The 16,366-nt window shown below is 36.2% G+C and overlaps 1 protein-coding gene across 2 annotated transcripts in view; it reads right to left on the reverse strand.

Annotated features, from left to right (window-relative positions):
* Nucleotides 1-16,366, reverse strand: part of LYST (lysosomal trafficking regulator) — a 77,517-nt gene that overhangs the window by 29,261 nt on the left and 31,890 nt on the right. For both annotated transcript variants that reach the window (XM_058021813.1, XM_058021812.1), the window contains exons 14-25: nucleotides 15,900-16,073; nucleotides 14,302-14,462; nucleotides 12,727-12,917; nucleotides 10,923-11,168; nucleotides 9,167-9,340; nucleotides 8,761-8,910; nucleotides 8,001-8,138; nucleotides 6,090-6,288; nucleotides 4,772-4,903; nucleotides 2,045-2,684; nucleotides 1,425-1,602; nucleotides 403-572 (exon numbers count right to left, since the gene is read on the reverse strand). In XM_058021813.1, coding sequence (XP_057877796.1) covers nucleotides 403-572; nucleotides 1,425-1,602; nucleotides 2,045-2,684; nucleotides 4,772-4,903; nucleotides 6,090-6,288; nucleotides 8,001-8,138; nucleotides 8,761-8,910; nucleotides 9,167-9,340; nucleotides 10,923-11,168; nucleotides 12,727-12,917; nucleotides 14,302-14,462; nucleotides 15,900-16,073 — 2,553 coding nt within the window. The remainder of the gene's footprint in view (nucleotides 1-402; nucleotides 573-1,424; nucleotides 1,603-2,044; nucleotides 2,685-4,771; nucleotides 4,904-6,089; nucleotides 6,289-8,000; nucleotides 8,139-8,760; nucleotides 8,911-9,166; nucleotides 9,341-10,922; nucleotides 11,169-12,726; nucleotides 12,918-14,301; nucleotides 14,463-15,899; nucleotides 16,074-16,366) is intronic.

Raw genomic sequence — 16,366 nt, forward strand, 5'->3', positions numbered from 1 at the left:
TGGGATTTTTCCCTAAAAGAGACAGTCATTTAAATTTGGAGTCAAGATAAGGAAGTAGCTGTGGCATCAAGATTTTTCCTGAATTACTTACCAAAATCCAAGAGAAGTCTAGTGACAGAGAGAGTTAAACTGATTACACAACATTTGAGTTCAAGGTCTCTGAGGCACTCAGAGAGTCTGAGTGTTTACAAGATCCCTGCTGAGAGCCTCCCTCAGATGAAGTTGCTTACAAACAGCTTAAGGGCCACACAATAGCCCTAAGGATTTTAATACATTTCAATGTTAAACAAGCAAAACCTACCAAAATAGTCTTGAATAGTTTTTTTATGGTTGTTGACCAGCAAAGTGCACTGCTTGGAACTCACATATTGTTACAGCACTTAAAAGCACAGCATTACTTACTCTTCATCCAAGCCAACAGAGCGGCCAAAAAGCATTTCCAAAAAGCATTCCACAACTTCCTGAGTCCCCTGATGAAGATACAGCTGGTTGGCTAGCAAAGAAAAGCCACGGTTCTTTAAGAACTTTTCCTTCTGCTCCCTCCTTGCTCTGTTGAAATATGCATCCAACAACTAAAAATAAATGCATAATTATAGTGTAAGAATGAAACATTTAATATAACTGCCCTGAAAGTGAAATTATTGTCTGTCATTTAAATTTTTTAAATTCAAGATTGCAAACATCAATTATACCATCAATTATATATTTGATGATATATTTTTAATCTGAACACACTCACATTTTTCATTAAGTTTGGGGCAGATGAAATCAAACAACAGTTAGCAAATGCACACATAAATACTCAAACTTTTTATATTTGTTCAATCTTACAGTTCAGTGTGCGTACAAATGCATGCCTGACATTCATTCTCAATAAAGCCATACTGTCTTTTTCTTTCTCAAATTAAAATAGAAATCTACTCAAAGTTTTTTATCTACATAATATAATCATACAGAAACACTGTCCTTAATACTACAAAAATCTGTGAAAACATTTCGAAGCCTCAAGTCCCTCTTCAGTCCACAAATGTGTGGATGACTCTCAGAATAACTCAAAGTCAACTCTTGTACAAGTCAAACCAAGGTGCAAGCACTTTCACACATTGCATCATGTTTTGTGTCACTGACTTTCTGCATTGTTGCTTCCATTTACAATGGTAATGCTATCAATAAGTTCTTAAGGCCTTTGGCTTACATTAGAGACTATATTTATCTATTCAAAGAATCTGTGTTTTTGTTGCTTTGTAATTTGCTTGGTTTTGTTTTTATTTTTTTTTAATCTGTAGGGTGAAAACTTATCTTAAAACTCAAATGTAGAAAACTGAAGAAAGGTCAACAAAAATATTAAAACCCCACCACATTTCCAACATGTTAACCATACTGGTTGACATCTTTTTAGGAGAAAACATTTGATATAGGCTTACTTTAATGACTCCTTGTTGTATGAGAGGAGATGGGTGGTTCACCAGAACTATAAGATAATCAGGTTGGATAAGTTTGTCCATCACATCATCTAGCATGATATCAGGTAGGATTAGGAGAACTCCACGCAAGAGATCGTATAACCCACAACAGATAAGCACAAGATAGTCTTCTGCACAGCTGAAAACAGAGGAATATGTTTCACCGCAGCAGGAAAGGTTAAAAAATGCAAAATTAAAATTCTTGAGGGACAGAAAGAGGGTTCAGGTTAGAAATTTGGAAGGCATCATTTCTCCAATACTCCTAGCCACCAATCTTCATTAACACTTATTTTTAGATGGCAGATAGTAAAAAGAATAATCTGACCAGAACTACTTTCTTTTGTGAGCAGTTCCCACTTTTACTGTACATAGCAAAAATCCTGATTTTAAAAATTTGTTATGTAAATACAACAAAAACTGAAACAACAGAACATTCTATACACTAAAAGCTTAATACATTTGTGTATGACAGTCACTGAAAACATTCCATTAGTTTTCAGACTTTGAATTTTTATGGAATACTAATCGAGCAAGAACTGTGAAATTAAAGCTCATGTTAACTTATTATTTTCTGTGCTTACCTGTCATCAGGGCTTTCAGATGGCTTTGGGGTATTCTCATTAGGTGAAGAAAAAGCGAGACTGTCCCAGTCTTCAGGAAGAACATTCTTGTCAGCAAAGCTTGGCCAGCGAGCAATGGCTGATGATGCTCCAAGAACAGAGAATGCCAACCCCAGCCCTGCAAAGTGAGCCTGTCCCTTCTGAAATGAAGGCAGGCCTTTCAGATGGTCTGGACGCCGCAGTGATGCCTCAGCTGCACCACCAGCAGCAGCTTCACTACATTTCAGGTCTGTATCAGCTTCTTTACTCTCCAATGCACTTTCAGATAACTCTGCTTCTTTTGCAATATCTTCAAATGTTTCAGCAGATGTTAGCTCTGAGTCACAAACTGTTTTTGCAGACTCACAGCTGCTAAGGAAGAGTTCTTCCTGTACTCTCTTCATGGTTTCAGAACTTTCTACAAAACCAATTCTACCCTGAAGATCAACGTAGTCACGCTCACCAAGGATCTGCAGGTCATCAACACTGCCTCCCATTCTTTCCTTCAGTCTTTTTCGATGAACTTGGGGTGAGGAAGTAGGTGATGCTGGTAAGCTTTTAGAAAGCCTTCTAGGTGCCTGAGAGCTTATCTTCTGCTGTACACTAGCCTTGGAAGTGCTCCCTAGAGAAATAAGGACATCTTAAGCATTCCTTTCACACTAAAACCCAGCTTTTCTAATAATGATACACTCTTCACCTATTTAAAATTGTTGTGACCCAAGTTAATTTTATGTGCAAAACTGACTCAATGCCTAACATAACTCAGATTTGGGTAATCAAAGTAGAGATATTAAACTATTATGCAGCCATATATTTAGCAAGTCACAAATGTGAAAGAAATAAAATGCAAAGTAATTTTTGCCAATATACAGGAGTTTTTAGATTTAAGTTACAATCCTTTCACCTAACCCTCAGCAGGAACTATTACAGAATCACAGAGGGTGGAGGGCACATCTGGAGGTGTCTACACCAGAATTCTTGCTCAAAGAATGGTCAAATAAAGCAGCTTGTTCTATCTGGAGCTTTGTGTAAGAGGTCAAATCTGCAGTGTTTCAGTGGACATCACATTTCTACTCAGCAACTCTTTTGCACCAAGGTTTTACACATACTTCAAATTTAGAACAAATAACTACATGTTTTAATTAACAGTGCTTGCTTTTAACTGCACATTTTGACATAAAACAGTCAAACTTTCAGAGCATATTACAAGTCTTTAACAAAATATAGTTTTGAGAGAGAAAGATGTCTGTATACAAGACTGGTAGAAGCAGTTACCTGTTAGACTAGGAAAATGAGATTTTTTCATTCACAAATATTTTGAAAACTGCATCAGTTACTATTAAGGCAATGACAATGCATTAGGAATGTATTTTTTATGATAAATCTATGAAATATATGAAAGAAATACATGAATGTATATTCACACATACATGTACCCACAGAGCCAGACCAAGCTGGTCTTCAGCAACAAGGGAGATCTACACAACTGTAGCAATCTTACAGTCAAGCTTTCACACACATCAGCGGGTAGTACAACAAAAAATTGCAAATCCACATGCAGGTAGCAGTTACCTAACACACATACAATTCTGCTATTTTATAGAATCATACAGTGTTAAGGTGTTGGAATGCATTTTTAAAATCTTCTAGTCCCAGCACCTCCTGTGACTAGACCAGGTTGCTCAGAGCTTCATCCAACCTGGCCTTGAGCACTGCCAGGTTTGGGGCATCCACAGTCTCCCCAGGCAACTTGTTCCAGTGTCTTGCCACCTTCACAGTGAAAAATTTCTTCCTACCACCTAACCTAAACTTCTCCTCTTAATTTGTACCCATTACTCCTTATCCTATCACTATTATAATCCCTGATTAAATATAAGAGTATATAAATTAAACATTTATTTATATAAATTTGGAAATTCAAATTAAGAATCACAATCACGCAAACATTTTCACAAAAAATTATGTTGAGTATTCCTCTGGTACACATGAACAGTCTCTGTTCAAAACCAATAATTTGGTAATACTGACATAAAAAAAGTACTAAAAGTACTTATTTAGAAGAATGAGTTTTCATATGTTTTCCACATGGGGAAAAGGACTGATTCCATACACAGTTTAGTCCTGTGATATGTTCTTCATACCACTTTACCGAAAAGCTAAAAAGTTTGAATAAAGTTGTTTCAACTGAACTAGTGCTTAAAGACTCAATTTCCTTTTCCTACACAAAACAGCAAAAAGATATCAATTGTAAAAGGTATTACATTGTGATACCCAGAATACAGCCAGTCACACATGATCTGAAATATATGGGTGGATGTTAGGGATTATGCACAAAGGAAAAAAAAGTATTAGCTTAGTGCTCTCTGCCCAGATAAGATAGCTGCTTAAGGCTGACTAGTTCAGCTGTTGCCTGGTCAGGGCACTCTCATACATCTCTAGGTCTGTTTAACAAATGAAATGCTTCTGCTTATCTGGTGCATTTCACTGCCTGAGCCATCAGCCTGGCAATTTGTTTCAACTTAAGAATGAAGAGCAATTTAGGTAGCATGTTCTGTTCCATCCTTCTTACTCTGCTGTTCAGGCATCAAGCTCCAAGGGACAGGAGGAGCTTTTTAAGAAATATCTGTGGGAAAGTAACACTTTTGGGCACTCTAGTCATTTACCAAAGGATTGTGTCTTAACATTCTTGTTTTTCCAGAACTGTTTTACCTTCCAGTGGTAAAGCTGTAAATCCAGTTGGAGATGTAATCACAAATGCAGAATTGTCTACTGACTTCCCACCACTGCTGGAATTTCTCAGGTACCTAAGTGATTCAACTTTCTCCTGGAAAATTTTGCCATCTAGAAAGAAAAGATAAGGGGAAAAGTTACATAAAAGCTTTTAATGTTTTCATTGCTGATAAATTACACTCACAGCAGTGAGTGGTGGTTGCATTTGGAGCTGATCACTGGAGGCTAATGAGAAGTTCTCAAGTCTAAAAAACTGAGAAAAAACACTTTTTGGTTTAGTGGTATTACTTCAAAATTTACTTTAGAACAACAAAAATACTACAATATACTATAACAACTACATTTAAAGACAGTTATACAAGTAATGACAACTGACTTTTTGTCATGTCAAAAACAGGTGGCTGTTCTCAAACAGCCTAAAAACACTTCAGGTACCAAAATAGGCATTCTCCCCTTACTCAGAATTTTACAATAGTTAGTATTAGAGGACAGATACAAGTGTGCTGCCTTTGAAACTGATCACTAAAACTTGAGGTACACAGGTATTTGCAAAAGGAGAAAATATTTCAGACTTGGATGATGCTTTCCATGTTTACCTAAGTTATAGCTTAGGTTGTACAATGCTAATATTAAAGCACGAACTATACATTGTTTCACATTTTTAAGAAGACAAAGAAATATTTTTTAAAGCTCACATCCATCATTTGGCCAACATGACCATCCAGTATAGATATATTAGAGTAGCTCTGTTGTTCCAGGTCTGCTCCCCTCAAGCCCCACAGGCACTGCCAGGAGTTTGTCTGCAATGAACTGATGGGGCTTGGCAATGATGCCTTGCAGCGCAAATCATCAGTTGCAAAAAATGCTCCATGTGTCCTTTATTTTTCTTGGAATGTAGTTACAGGAAGCAAGAAAGTACAAGTGGAGAAAGGACCAAATACAGATTTTGGAAGAAGTTCCATTTACAAGTAAGCTGGATGTTTTTTTCTAAATTTGCCCCCAGACAAATGTCCACACAGGCAGCTAAACTTAAGCATATCATTTAGCAGCATCAAACTTTATGAAAGTTAAAGGCATAACCACCAGAGAAATTATCTATGGCTACAGACAGAAGAAAGCTCTCCAAGTAAAGTCTAACTGTAACCTGTTTCAGAAAAGTAAAAGTAGTTACAGTATTAAGTTCCAACAGTTCAATAATTTTTAATACATAGTCATTAAAATACAGGGAAGTTTTTTTTAAATATTAGTTTATTCCCAGATTTTTATCTTATTGTTTATCTAACTGTAGCATATTTACCTATGTGCAGGGAAAAGTAGAAGTTGGTAGGATTGTGACAAACATATGTATTAGTGGGAGGGTGAACTGCTAAGAGGAAATTGAAGACCAGTGTCAGCAATTCCAGGTCTGGGGGAGAACCAAGTACTTCTTCAATTATTTTCACAAATGACCTGCAAACCTCTCGAGGCAGGGATGCAAGGTGTCCCTCTTTATGCTCCTAGAAAGAAAGAGTAGTACAACTGTAAGCTACTTGCAATTTTAATTTGACAAACTGTCTTTTTTTTTAAATTGTCATGCTGTATTAGAACAGACAAGAAAAGAAGCTCAGCTAATAAATTTGTATTTTTTAATTATGAGAGAAGCTACTGTACATCCTGGATGTTATCTCAGTGCATCATGAACCAAATATTACATATGTTATGCAAGTTGATTTTTAGGAAAATGAGCATACTATACTGCCCTGCCATGAAATGCTGGAACTTTAGAACATGAATCACCATTGAAAGTATTGTTTATTCTCATTGGATTACATATTTGCAGAGAAATTAATAGTTGCCAATAGCAGTAATTCAAATTTATTAATACATTTCTGAGCAGGACCACACTGAGTCATCTGTATTTCCACTTCAGTAGCCATTTTTATGAACATACACATTTGAGATGAATTTATTATTATATTTATAATTTCAGCTTAATCAAGCATTTTATATAGTTCAACAACAGCTACCTGAAAAAAATTATTAAAAGAACATGGATTTTAGAACAAAACTTCAAGAAACTTGTGGGAAACTCTGCCAAAAGGTGAACATGGTGATTATCTTCTTTCTTTCCAACTTCACTAAATTTACCTCCTTTTTTGATACGCAAGCACCTTAACTGAGACTGCTATGAGAAAAGATTAAATGAAGCTAATTTAACTAAGTTTTTCCAAAGAAAATGGCTTATATAGTTTCACCTTCATTCCATCAGTCCCCACAAAATTGCCAAATCATTGACCAATGTGAGTGGTTTTTTAATCAAGAAAAAACTTTTTCCCTAATATGCAAAATTACAGGAGAAATATTACTAAACATTCTGTATCTAGGAATTTGCACTAATATACAATTTGAGAAGTTAACTAGCAAGTTCCAAAAGTAGGGAACACCACATAAAAATGAAGAAACTAAAAATTTCCAGATACTAATATGAAGAAAATATTTCTGTAAAAAAATCATTAAAAGAAGAAAAAATCCAATAAAAAATTTTATATGCTGAAGTGAGAAACTCAGAGTAAAAAAGAATGTAAGGCAGAAAATAAGAGTACAGGAAAAGGTGATTACAATACTTATTTTCACAAACGGATACATGTACTATAAGCAAGAAACCATTTCAAAGTCATGTTCTTAACAAGTGTCTATCAAAGGACTGAAGCATTTCTCTAAAGTCCTTTCTGGCATAGCTATTTCCATGCCAGGGAGGAAGCTACTACTGTACCAAAATTTTGAGATGAGTGCTCAGACTGAGCACAGCAGTCAGGCTGCCCCATTAGTTGTGCTGAGATACAGCACAGACAGCTTCACTACCTGCACAGTATCTGGCTTTCAGTAACAAAGACAAGAACCAGCAAGAGACATCTCAGGTACTTCTGTATAAAAGGGACAGTTCATTTCAGCTCCTGGTGTATGCCTGTGCAAGCAACCTAGAGCCTAGATACCCAAATCACACCACATGGTTCAAGCTCTTGTTCCTCCTGCCCAGCAGCAAATGGAGCACCCAGTGGGGAACTGAACCAGTTTACAGCAACAATACGTGTACAAGATGGAAGTAGTCTGGAAGCACAGAGGACAGTCTACTCAACTTTTGCTACAGAATTTAATCCCTCTACCCCACCTTCCCCAAATAAAAATGACTATTTGCCAAGCACAAAGTAGGATTTCAGAGTGGAAGTACCTGCAGGACCTGACAAGTTAACAGGAAGTGATGGACCACTTGAGCTTTCAATAGCTGTTTAATGTTAAACATCTGCTGGTGATGGTTAGCTCTGATAAGGATTTCTAGAGCTGCTAATAGGGTTTCCCAAACACCTTGCTGAAAAACAAAAAACAGGAACACAGCTTCAAAAATATATTTGTGAGTCTATATACTGAGGGAGAAAAAAACCAAAAACAAACACAAAGTCAAGTTAGTCTTACACCCAAGATGATGACTAAATGAGTGCAAATGGTCAGGTCAGAACAAGTTAGAAAGTAATCAGTAAAGTCATGCTTGTACAAAATTCAGCATGTTTTAATGATGAAGCTACAAAAAAAAAATACTTGTCTAAAATTAGTTTTGTACTTTCTTAGCTATATTAACCCTAAACAGTTATTTCCAACAGTTTAATTAACTCCAAGAGAAAACAGGTCCTCCTTAGTTTTTCCACAAAAAATTTATCAATTCAAATAACAAATCATATGCATACAGCACATTCACAGAATTTAACACACTAAGGCTACCTCCATCATTAATCATAGGAGACTGATATTACTAACAGCTATTCAAAGAAAACAAGGAACGTTAATTTTAGAAAATCATAGTAATTAACTAACTACAACTACTCTTCATTTACTAACATGTAACCGGAGAGATTAATTTCAGACATGACAATACTTTATTCTTTTTAAAATACTGACTTTTAAATCTGAAGTATTTCCAAAATTAAAGTACTTACCTTTGCTTTAGACCATATCTTCCAGTCAAGCAGCAGCTTTTCTAGCAACTGGACATCTTGAATAACTGCAGTAGAATCTGAGTCAAGCTGGAATTGCCCATTTTCATTTACATAGAGAATCTCATCACTGCAGCATCCTTCAAGGAGAGTCTTAAAGAGGGGGGAATTTTTTTGAGTATCAAAACAAAGCATTACAATTGTTCAATCCCATTTATAAAAATTAAAATATTTAAAGAGACAGCATACTCTTGATAGGGAAAACACATCTACCCGGTCAACACGAATCTTGCTTCAAATCACTGTTCTGCCTTTGTAAAAGCAGTGTCAAATATATAATTAAAACCTTAGAGGTTTCTAGATTTGTCCTAATATTGAACAAAATATCAGGTTTAGAAGACGACTTTACCTTCAGCATGCAAAATCCAACAATGCATTTTGGTTTGATCAACACCCGACGAATCATAGAATAACCATTACAGTTGTCCATCTCCTGTATTCTCTGTTGATTGTATTTTGTTAAAGACAGTATAAGTTGTAGTGCTAAAGCTTGAGTGTCTTCACAGCTGCTAATCTCTACTACCTGAGGAAAAGGCAAATTTAATAAGACAGTTTAAGTCGGAAACATCTATAAAAAAGCTTTGTTGCAGTCCTAAGTAACTTAATCCATAAGCAACTACTTAGGGATTAAATCTCTTCTAAAGCATTTGAGATTATGTACATAACCTTCATTTTTTTCTGTTTGTACATTGAGATATTGTCCTTGAAGTGATAATTTCTACTGTGCTAAATTATGATCTGCCAAGGAAATACAAGTCCCATTACAAGAATCCCTTTCAAAGAAAAAAATCTGTTCTAAATAAATTTTAAGTAGAAGGTACTTGCCATACTACAAAGTCACAAGGTTGTGAAATACATGAGCCACTAATAAGAATCAACTGTTTGCCCTGAAAAAAAGTTTGTTTTATTTTTTTAAGTGTTTAAGCTATGAAAAAAGGTTCCTGAAGTTCTGGACTAAGTCTAGATGTAAATGTCTAACATTGAAGTTTTATTTTATCCATAAAGAGACCAGCAAATTTATAGATGAAGACCATGAATCCTTTCCCCCTCTTTGCTTTCTACAGTTCTTGAGGTCCAAGAGCAACTAGTATTTTTACCAAAAGAATACAAGAATGAAATCTCACATTAATGGGATTTCAGGTCCTATAGGTTCTCTTGACATGTACCTGTTAATTCTGCTGCACTTACACATTTATACACCTGGATTATAGGACCTGTATTGTCTCACAGCTGATCTATTGTTTGCTTGCCTTACTGATGCAAACAGTCTCCAGCAGGATCTATAGCAGATACTCAGCATAAATTTACATAATCAAATAACATGGATTAGGATTTTCACCTCAGAGCTCACTATCAGTGCTGAAATTACAACAGCCAGTGTCCTTATAACCATTATCTAATGTGCATTTGTTACTACTCTCACCATATCTCTCAGAGCAATATGAGAGGTATATAAATTAGCCAAGTCTTAGGCCTACAGTAGTATTTTCAATTAACTGTAGTACTTCAGAGACTGCTAGCACAAATATTGCCCTCTCCATGTACAGGTCACAGTTAAGCAGTAACTAAGTTAAGGCCTTACTATTTTTCAAATAGCCATTTTTCTTAGGATAAGCCTTTGAAGACAGGTGAACAGTTATCCCCAAAAAGCTCTCACTATTCACTAAAAAAAAAATAAAGCTTTGCACACCATGTAGTTTCATATTTATTCATGCTTGCATTGTGAATATCCTGTGGTTAGAGATATGCAATGAATTTCTCAAAATGAGAGAAAAAATATAATCAGTTCTAAAGCATCCCTAAAGATAGTCTCTTTTGATATTTAAAAGGCCCATTTCTAAATCAGAATGTAACTCCATCTTACATACTGGCAATATTATAAAAGCCATAATACAACAGAGTTATAATTATATTTCCAGTTTAAGACAACCTGCATGATGCAGTCTTATGCTGCAGGTATTTTCCACAATTTTTCTTCAACAGAAAAGCATCACATGCAGAACAGAGCAAGGCAGCTAGAATAATGTGATTTTCTACTCAAGATACAAGGAAAATTTTATATGGGAGAACACATACACAACACCCTACTCCTCCAGTCCCCTTACCCTAGCAAAGAGGAAAACAAATGCACCAGTGCCTCCAATTTCATGTAGTATGCTCTGAAGAGTTTTATATTCAACTGGCTGAAGTGCTTTCAGGTGATGAGAGTCCAATGCATTGCTCTGAACTTCTTTCAGACTGAAAGGTCTCTGAGAAGGTACAGTTTTCACTTGACCTTTCAGTCTAATGACAGGCTCATATATGGTGTACTGACCAGGGCAGCTCGTGGTATAAACAACAGCAAGACTCTCCTGAAAAGAAAGGAATTTAATTTTTTTTCTAGAAATTTAACACAAATCTCCCCCTCACCCACCACCAAGGACACAAAAAGCCAAACACAAAAGTCACCTAGCAGCAAGTAGTAACAACTTTGGCTGTTCATTTCTACTTTACCATTAACATGCACTGAGGTTGCATGTGGATGCATGTACACTAAAAAGCAGCAGGATTCCCAAATTTTAGCAAACTCATGCAATAGCTAAAGCACAGAAAATGAAGAAAACACTAAGAAATTTCACCAAGGATCCCCCTCTCATCACCTTAAGAATTACATAACTGTTTTGCATAAAAAACAAAGTTACTCACAAATTTAAAATAAAATGAGCATATAGAGGTACATAGAATAGAGACTTTCCTTTTCTAAAATGGCAAGTTCAAAATAATATTGGTGTTTTTTAAAATATTTTCCAGCTTTTTGTTTTAATTCTATTCTTTAAGCAGTTTTGTCATAAGAGAAACTCAACACAAGTTTCATTAATGAAGAGACCTAAACCAAACCCAAAGCTCCTACGGAAAGTAGCTAACTTTTTTTCACAGAAATGTAAAATGATCTTTTTGGAAAGTTATTTAAAATAGAGAAATAATTTCATTTAAGGAGCTTGCACTCTATGCAAAAGTGCCAAGATCCATTTATCACTTGAGCACATGGTTCTTCCCTCTGCCTATCTCCTTAAGGCAAAATAAGCTTATAAGTTGCATGACTGATTTTTTAAGCTCTTATCCAATTCATTTCTTCTTAACCTACTCAAAGTTTAGTACCATTGTCTACAGGGATCACATCCAGGCAGAATGAGCCTTTGCCTACAGCTACAAAATGAAATCAGAAAAATCCCTCTAGTGGGAACAATTCATACAGCAAGAATTACTAGTGTATGAATTCCCAGAATATAGCAGGCTTCACTGATAAGCAAGTTTTGTTTTATTGTTCTGCCAGCAATAAGTATATTTACACCTGCATCTGGCAGGGCTGTTTCAGGCAGGAAAGATGAGAAAAGCAGTATCTCTCAGCTGGAAAATGACTTTTCAGCCAAACGTGATGCAAACTTAATTCCTCCAAAACCTTCAAGGAATTTGGATTAATTCTTTTGCTTCCTTAAAGCCAGATAAATCTTCATTTCTCCTCTCAGTTTTAATCTTAAAAGGTTAATTTAGCATTCCTTGGCTATTTTTACACTAATGGAGGGAAGAGCTATGTATCCATCGTAAAGCTTTTGGAGGTACCTGTTTATCCACTATGATTTAATGTACATGAATTAATGATTTAATGGGTGTGATTTAAATTATTTATAGATGCTGGAACATCTAGAAATTTGCAGAACCCAACCTAAAGCAAGATGAAATGGTCACCCTGTGTAGAGGTCAGCTCCCATTAAAATAAGTAGGAAGAGCCCCACAATGATCTTAATGAGAAGAGGATTTGATCATCTCTGTTTTGATCAAATTAAGCACTTTGGGAAACAGTAGGAAAAACATTCTCACTTTCTTAACCAGTTCTAAAAGATTAAGGAGCATTTTTAAGTAGAAACTTACAATTAGAGGCCCAACATCCACTTCCTTTTTTGTCATGAAGAGCTCCTTAATTTGTTCACATTGTAGAATCTCTTTACTTATGTACTTTGAGCAGTCAGTTAATGTTTTGCCATATTTACAAGGCATTACAGATGTGAAGTCTGGGCCACACGTGTATAAGTAAAATGCTTCCTCTGGTCCAATATTTGCACCTAAAATCCAGAAAATACTCTGTTAATTCTTTACTATACAATAAAGCAAAATTCATACATTGGCTAATAGGATTAGAGACTTTACAAGGAACGTCACCAACTGGATTTTTTAGGTTCTGATGATGAAACAATTAGTGCAGCCTAATGACTGCTATTAGCTACAGCAGATCAGTGATTTCTGACATATCACAGGCCAGATCAATTCAGTGGCAAAGGCAACTGAAACCAAGTCAGGAAAACTACCCGCATGAACTGAAGATCAACATCTCTGAATAATTTCACTTTTTAGAATTAAAAAGTCATCTATCCAAGCCTCCTCAAAGCTTTCAAAGCATAGCAAGTTTACAGATAGCAACAAAATGCTGCATTGTCTTGGAGACTTGGGCTGTGACTGAGCAGGATGCAACAGCAGCTCACTACAACTGACAGAAGGGGAAAAAAGCCCATAGGAAGTAGGAGACCAAATAAACCTTCCTGCCCTTTCTGGGCAGCACATCTTGGGTCATCTGTGACCTGAGAACACAAACTCCAAAGAAGCATCCGGAAGGACTCAGGTCTGATGTGTGGGTGCATGATAACTGTACAGCAGCAAATCCAGGGCTCTCTGGATACAGCAGTTACACAGGTGGCAGGCAGGTGGGAACCAGACCATGTAGATGCTACAGGTTACATTTATGACAAGTTTCTCATCTATGGCCCACAAATGCACATCTGCACACACAGGACCTGCATGCATCACACATGCTGGGCAAACTGATCTCACTTGTGGAGCAGTCCTGACTGGGCCACATCATCTGAAATGCCAGGTGACAAAGCAGCAGGGTTCCAGCCTTCAGCATTAAGCAAACACCCAGAAGTACTAGATAAGACCTCCCAAGGACGGAGGAGAATTATACATCTAAGAAATCCCTGAAGTAACACTACAAGTTCCAGAAATAAGCTTGCTTAACTCAGAGCATTCAGTGGTTCAGATTTTGTTAGCTTTTTAATATGCTTAATGCAATTTTAAGCTAGCAAGTTAGCAGGAGGTAAGTGAAATCCATTTTCCAGGTAAGAGACTGAGTGCTTGAAGAAAAAAAAAATACAGCAAATATCACTATCTTTCTATCCCCTACCCCAAGGTATTATTTTTAAAAATTATAAGAAATTTGCCAATTATGCCACTAAACAGAAAGCAAGAGAATATGGCAGAAGGATACATTAGGGTGTCTCCAATACTGAACATTTGCCTACATTCTCCCTGATTTATTATGCTGCTAAAGGGTGTATTGTTGTTTTTACTGTAAAAACTTGGCATGTTAAAAAAGACATTAAAATAAGCAATTGGTTTTGGAGGGGAAAGAGGAAATGAACACTTATTCAAGGAAAAAGCATACAAAAGTACCATTAAATAGAAGCAGATTTCCAAGATCCCATCTACCCGACAATCGGAGCAGATCTTCTTGGGATGATGTGCAATGGCCAATCATGCAAAATGTTTTGTTGCTGTCAGATGATAAGCTTGTTTTCCTTGGTAGTGCAAAATCTAAATTAATCTCACATTGCCTAAAAACACATATAAACAAACAAGTTGAAATATTAAGAACTGATCAAAATTGCTATCTAAGATATTCAGCTGAGGTTTAAAATTCATTTAAAATTCAGCTGAATTCAGTAGGCGAGAAGCCATGCTGTCATCAACAATAAATTACTGAAGTCCTCTTCAACTTCCAAGCACCTTAAAACTCAGTAACATAAGATATATGCATTCCAATATTGCAGAGAACAGATGAATAGAGTCCCAGCTAAGGTTGCCATGAAATCAAGTTTTCCTAGCTCTGAAATACCTTCCTTCTTTCCTCTGACCTCAAAGAGGAAATGGTATGTAACACTCTACACACTTCTAAAATACCACAACTTTTCAATCATTTCTACTATTCCAACAACTCAAAGTCCTTTGAGCAGGCTAATGCACATCATAAAAACTGTGGTACCCAAAGGCTGGAAAACACCAAGTTGAGGATTTGCTTGGACCAAGAAACATTGACAGAACTGGTGAGCTGCACAGCCACAGGCAATAAGCCTGATGCTTTCAGAAAGCATCCAATTAACTTTAAGTGCCTTTACTTAGACTGATTGGACTGTAAAGGTCATTCAAAGCTTCCTGAAAGAGCCTAACTATTAGCAAACTAGCAACTAAATCTGTATATAGAGAGGCCTCAACAGCTACACATGGGGAGAACACTGCAGTATTTTTAGATTTCCCCTATATCTCCATATTTGGACTTGATTGAATACCAGCATGTACAGACTTAACATAGCCTTCACAAATTGTACTTTAAGAAGAAAGGCTAAAGACCATGATATTTAATAAATTCTAATTTCTCTAACCAGTGAATAATTCATGCAGGCACAGGCTCACTCAAGTAGTATCAGGTACTCACTCACACTAGTATCAGGTACCTAATTTAGGAGCATGGACCTCAACTTGGCAGTGGAAGTAGTGCTTCTCACCATCAGTTCTTGTCTGAAATATTTTTTTATCTTCTTCCCTATTCATTTTTCTCAGTGGAAAAAAGTGACTGCCTTTTCTCCTACTCCTCTTAATTCCTACTTCCAACAGTATTACCTGACTTATACCACCTTAATTTGGATTCAACCAGAAACATCATGCCTACTGCTAACTTCATGCCACAGCTTATTTTGGATCTTACTCACAATCTTGTAGTACTTGCCTCTTTCACTTATTTGTGATGAAGAAAAACACTGATGTCTGAACTGGTCCATGGTATAAACTGAGAATTCTTAAAGTAATCCATTAATATTCTGGATATCTCAAATATTCCAAAAGACTCCTAACAGTGTAACATACTCCCTCTCCTGTCCTCCTAGAAGAACACTCGACCTTAACTGCAGCTTGCACCAAAATATTGCAATGTTTTCTTAAAAGAAAATGTCTTTAAAAGAAGATAAATATCTAGGTACAACTAATGTGTTCTTTACCTCTGACCAGAAACCCAGAGCAACAGCTTTCCATGGAAATTTTTCTTGCCTTCAGGCTTCTGCAGGTATTTTAATGCCAAATGCTGCCACCTGCCCACAAGGAAAACATTCCCTGGAGATTCAGCCTGTGCCAGCAGACCAGCTTTCATCTCGTCATTTGGATCCATGCACATACTATGTAAATAACAAAAAAGAAAAAATGAAGGTGTGTGTTTTCATATTTTCATTTTAAGCCCAAACCTGCACATTTTGACATCCGTTAATTTGAGATTGTGTTCCTTAACTTTGACAGGTAATTTTTTTGATCACAGTTCTATTTTTAGAGTACTCAACATAAGGTAGAGAAATCATCACAACTCTTTCACCTTTATTATTTAACTTGTCTGCATAAATCTGCTTACATTTAAGATAAAAAAAATCTTTATTTTAGAGAAAAGTTGAATTCAATTTACTGAAAAAATGCAGGT

The sequence above is a fragment of the Melospiza georgiana genome, chromosome 3, assembly GCF_028018845.1.
Source record: "Melospiza georgiana isolate bMelGeo1 chromosome 3, bMelGeo1.pri, whole genome shotgun sequence".
NCBI classification, from domain to species: domain Eukaryota; kingdom Metazoa; phylum Chordata; class Aves; order Passeriformes; family Passerellidae; genus Melospiza; species Melospiza georgiana.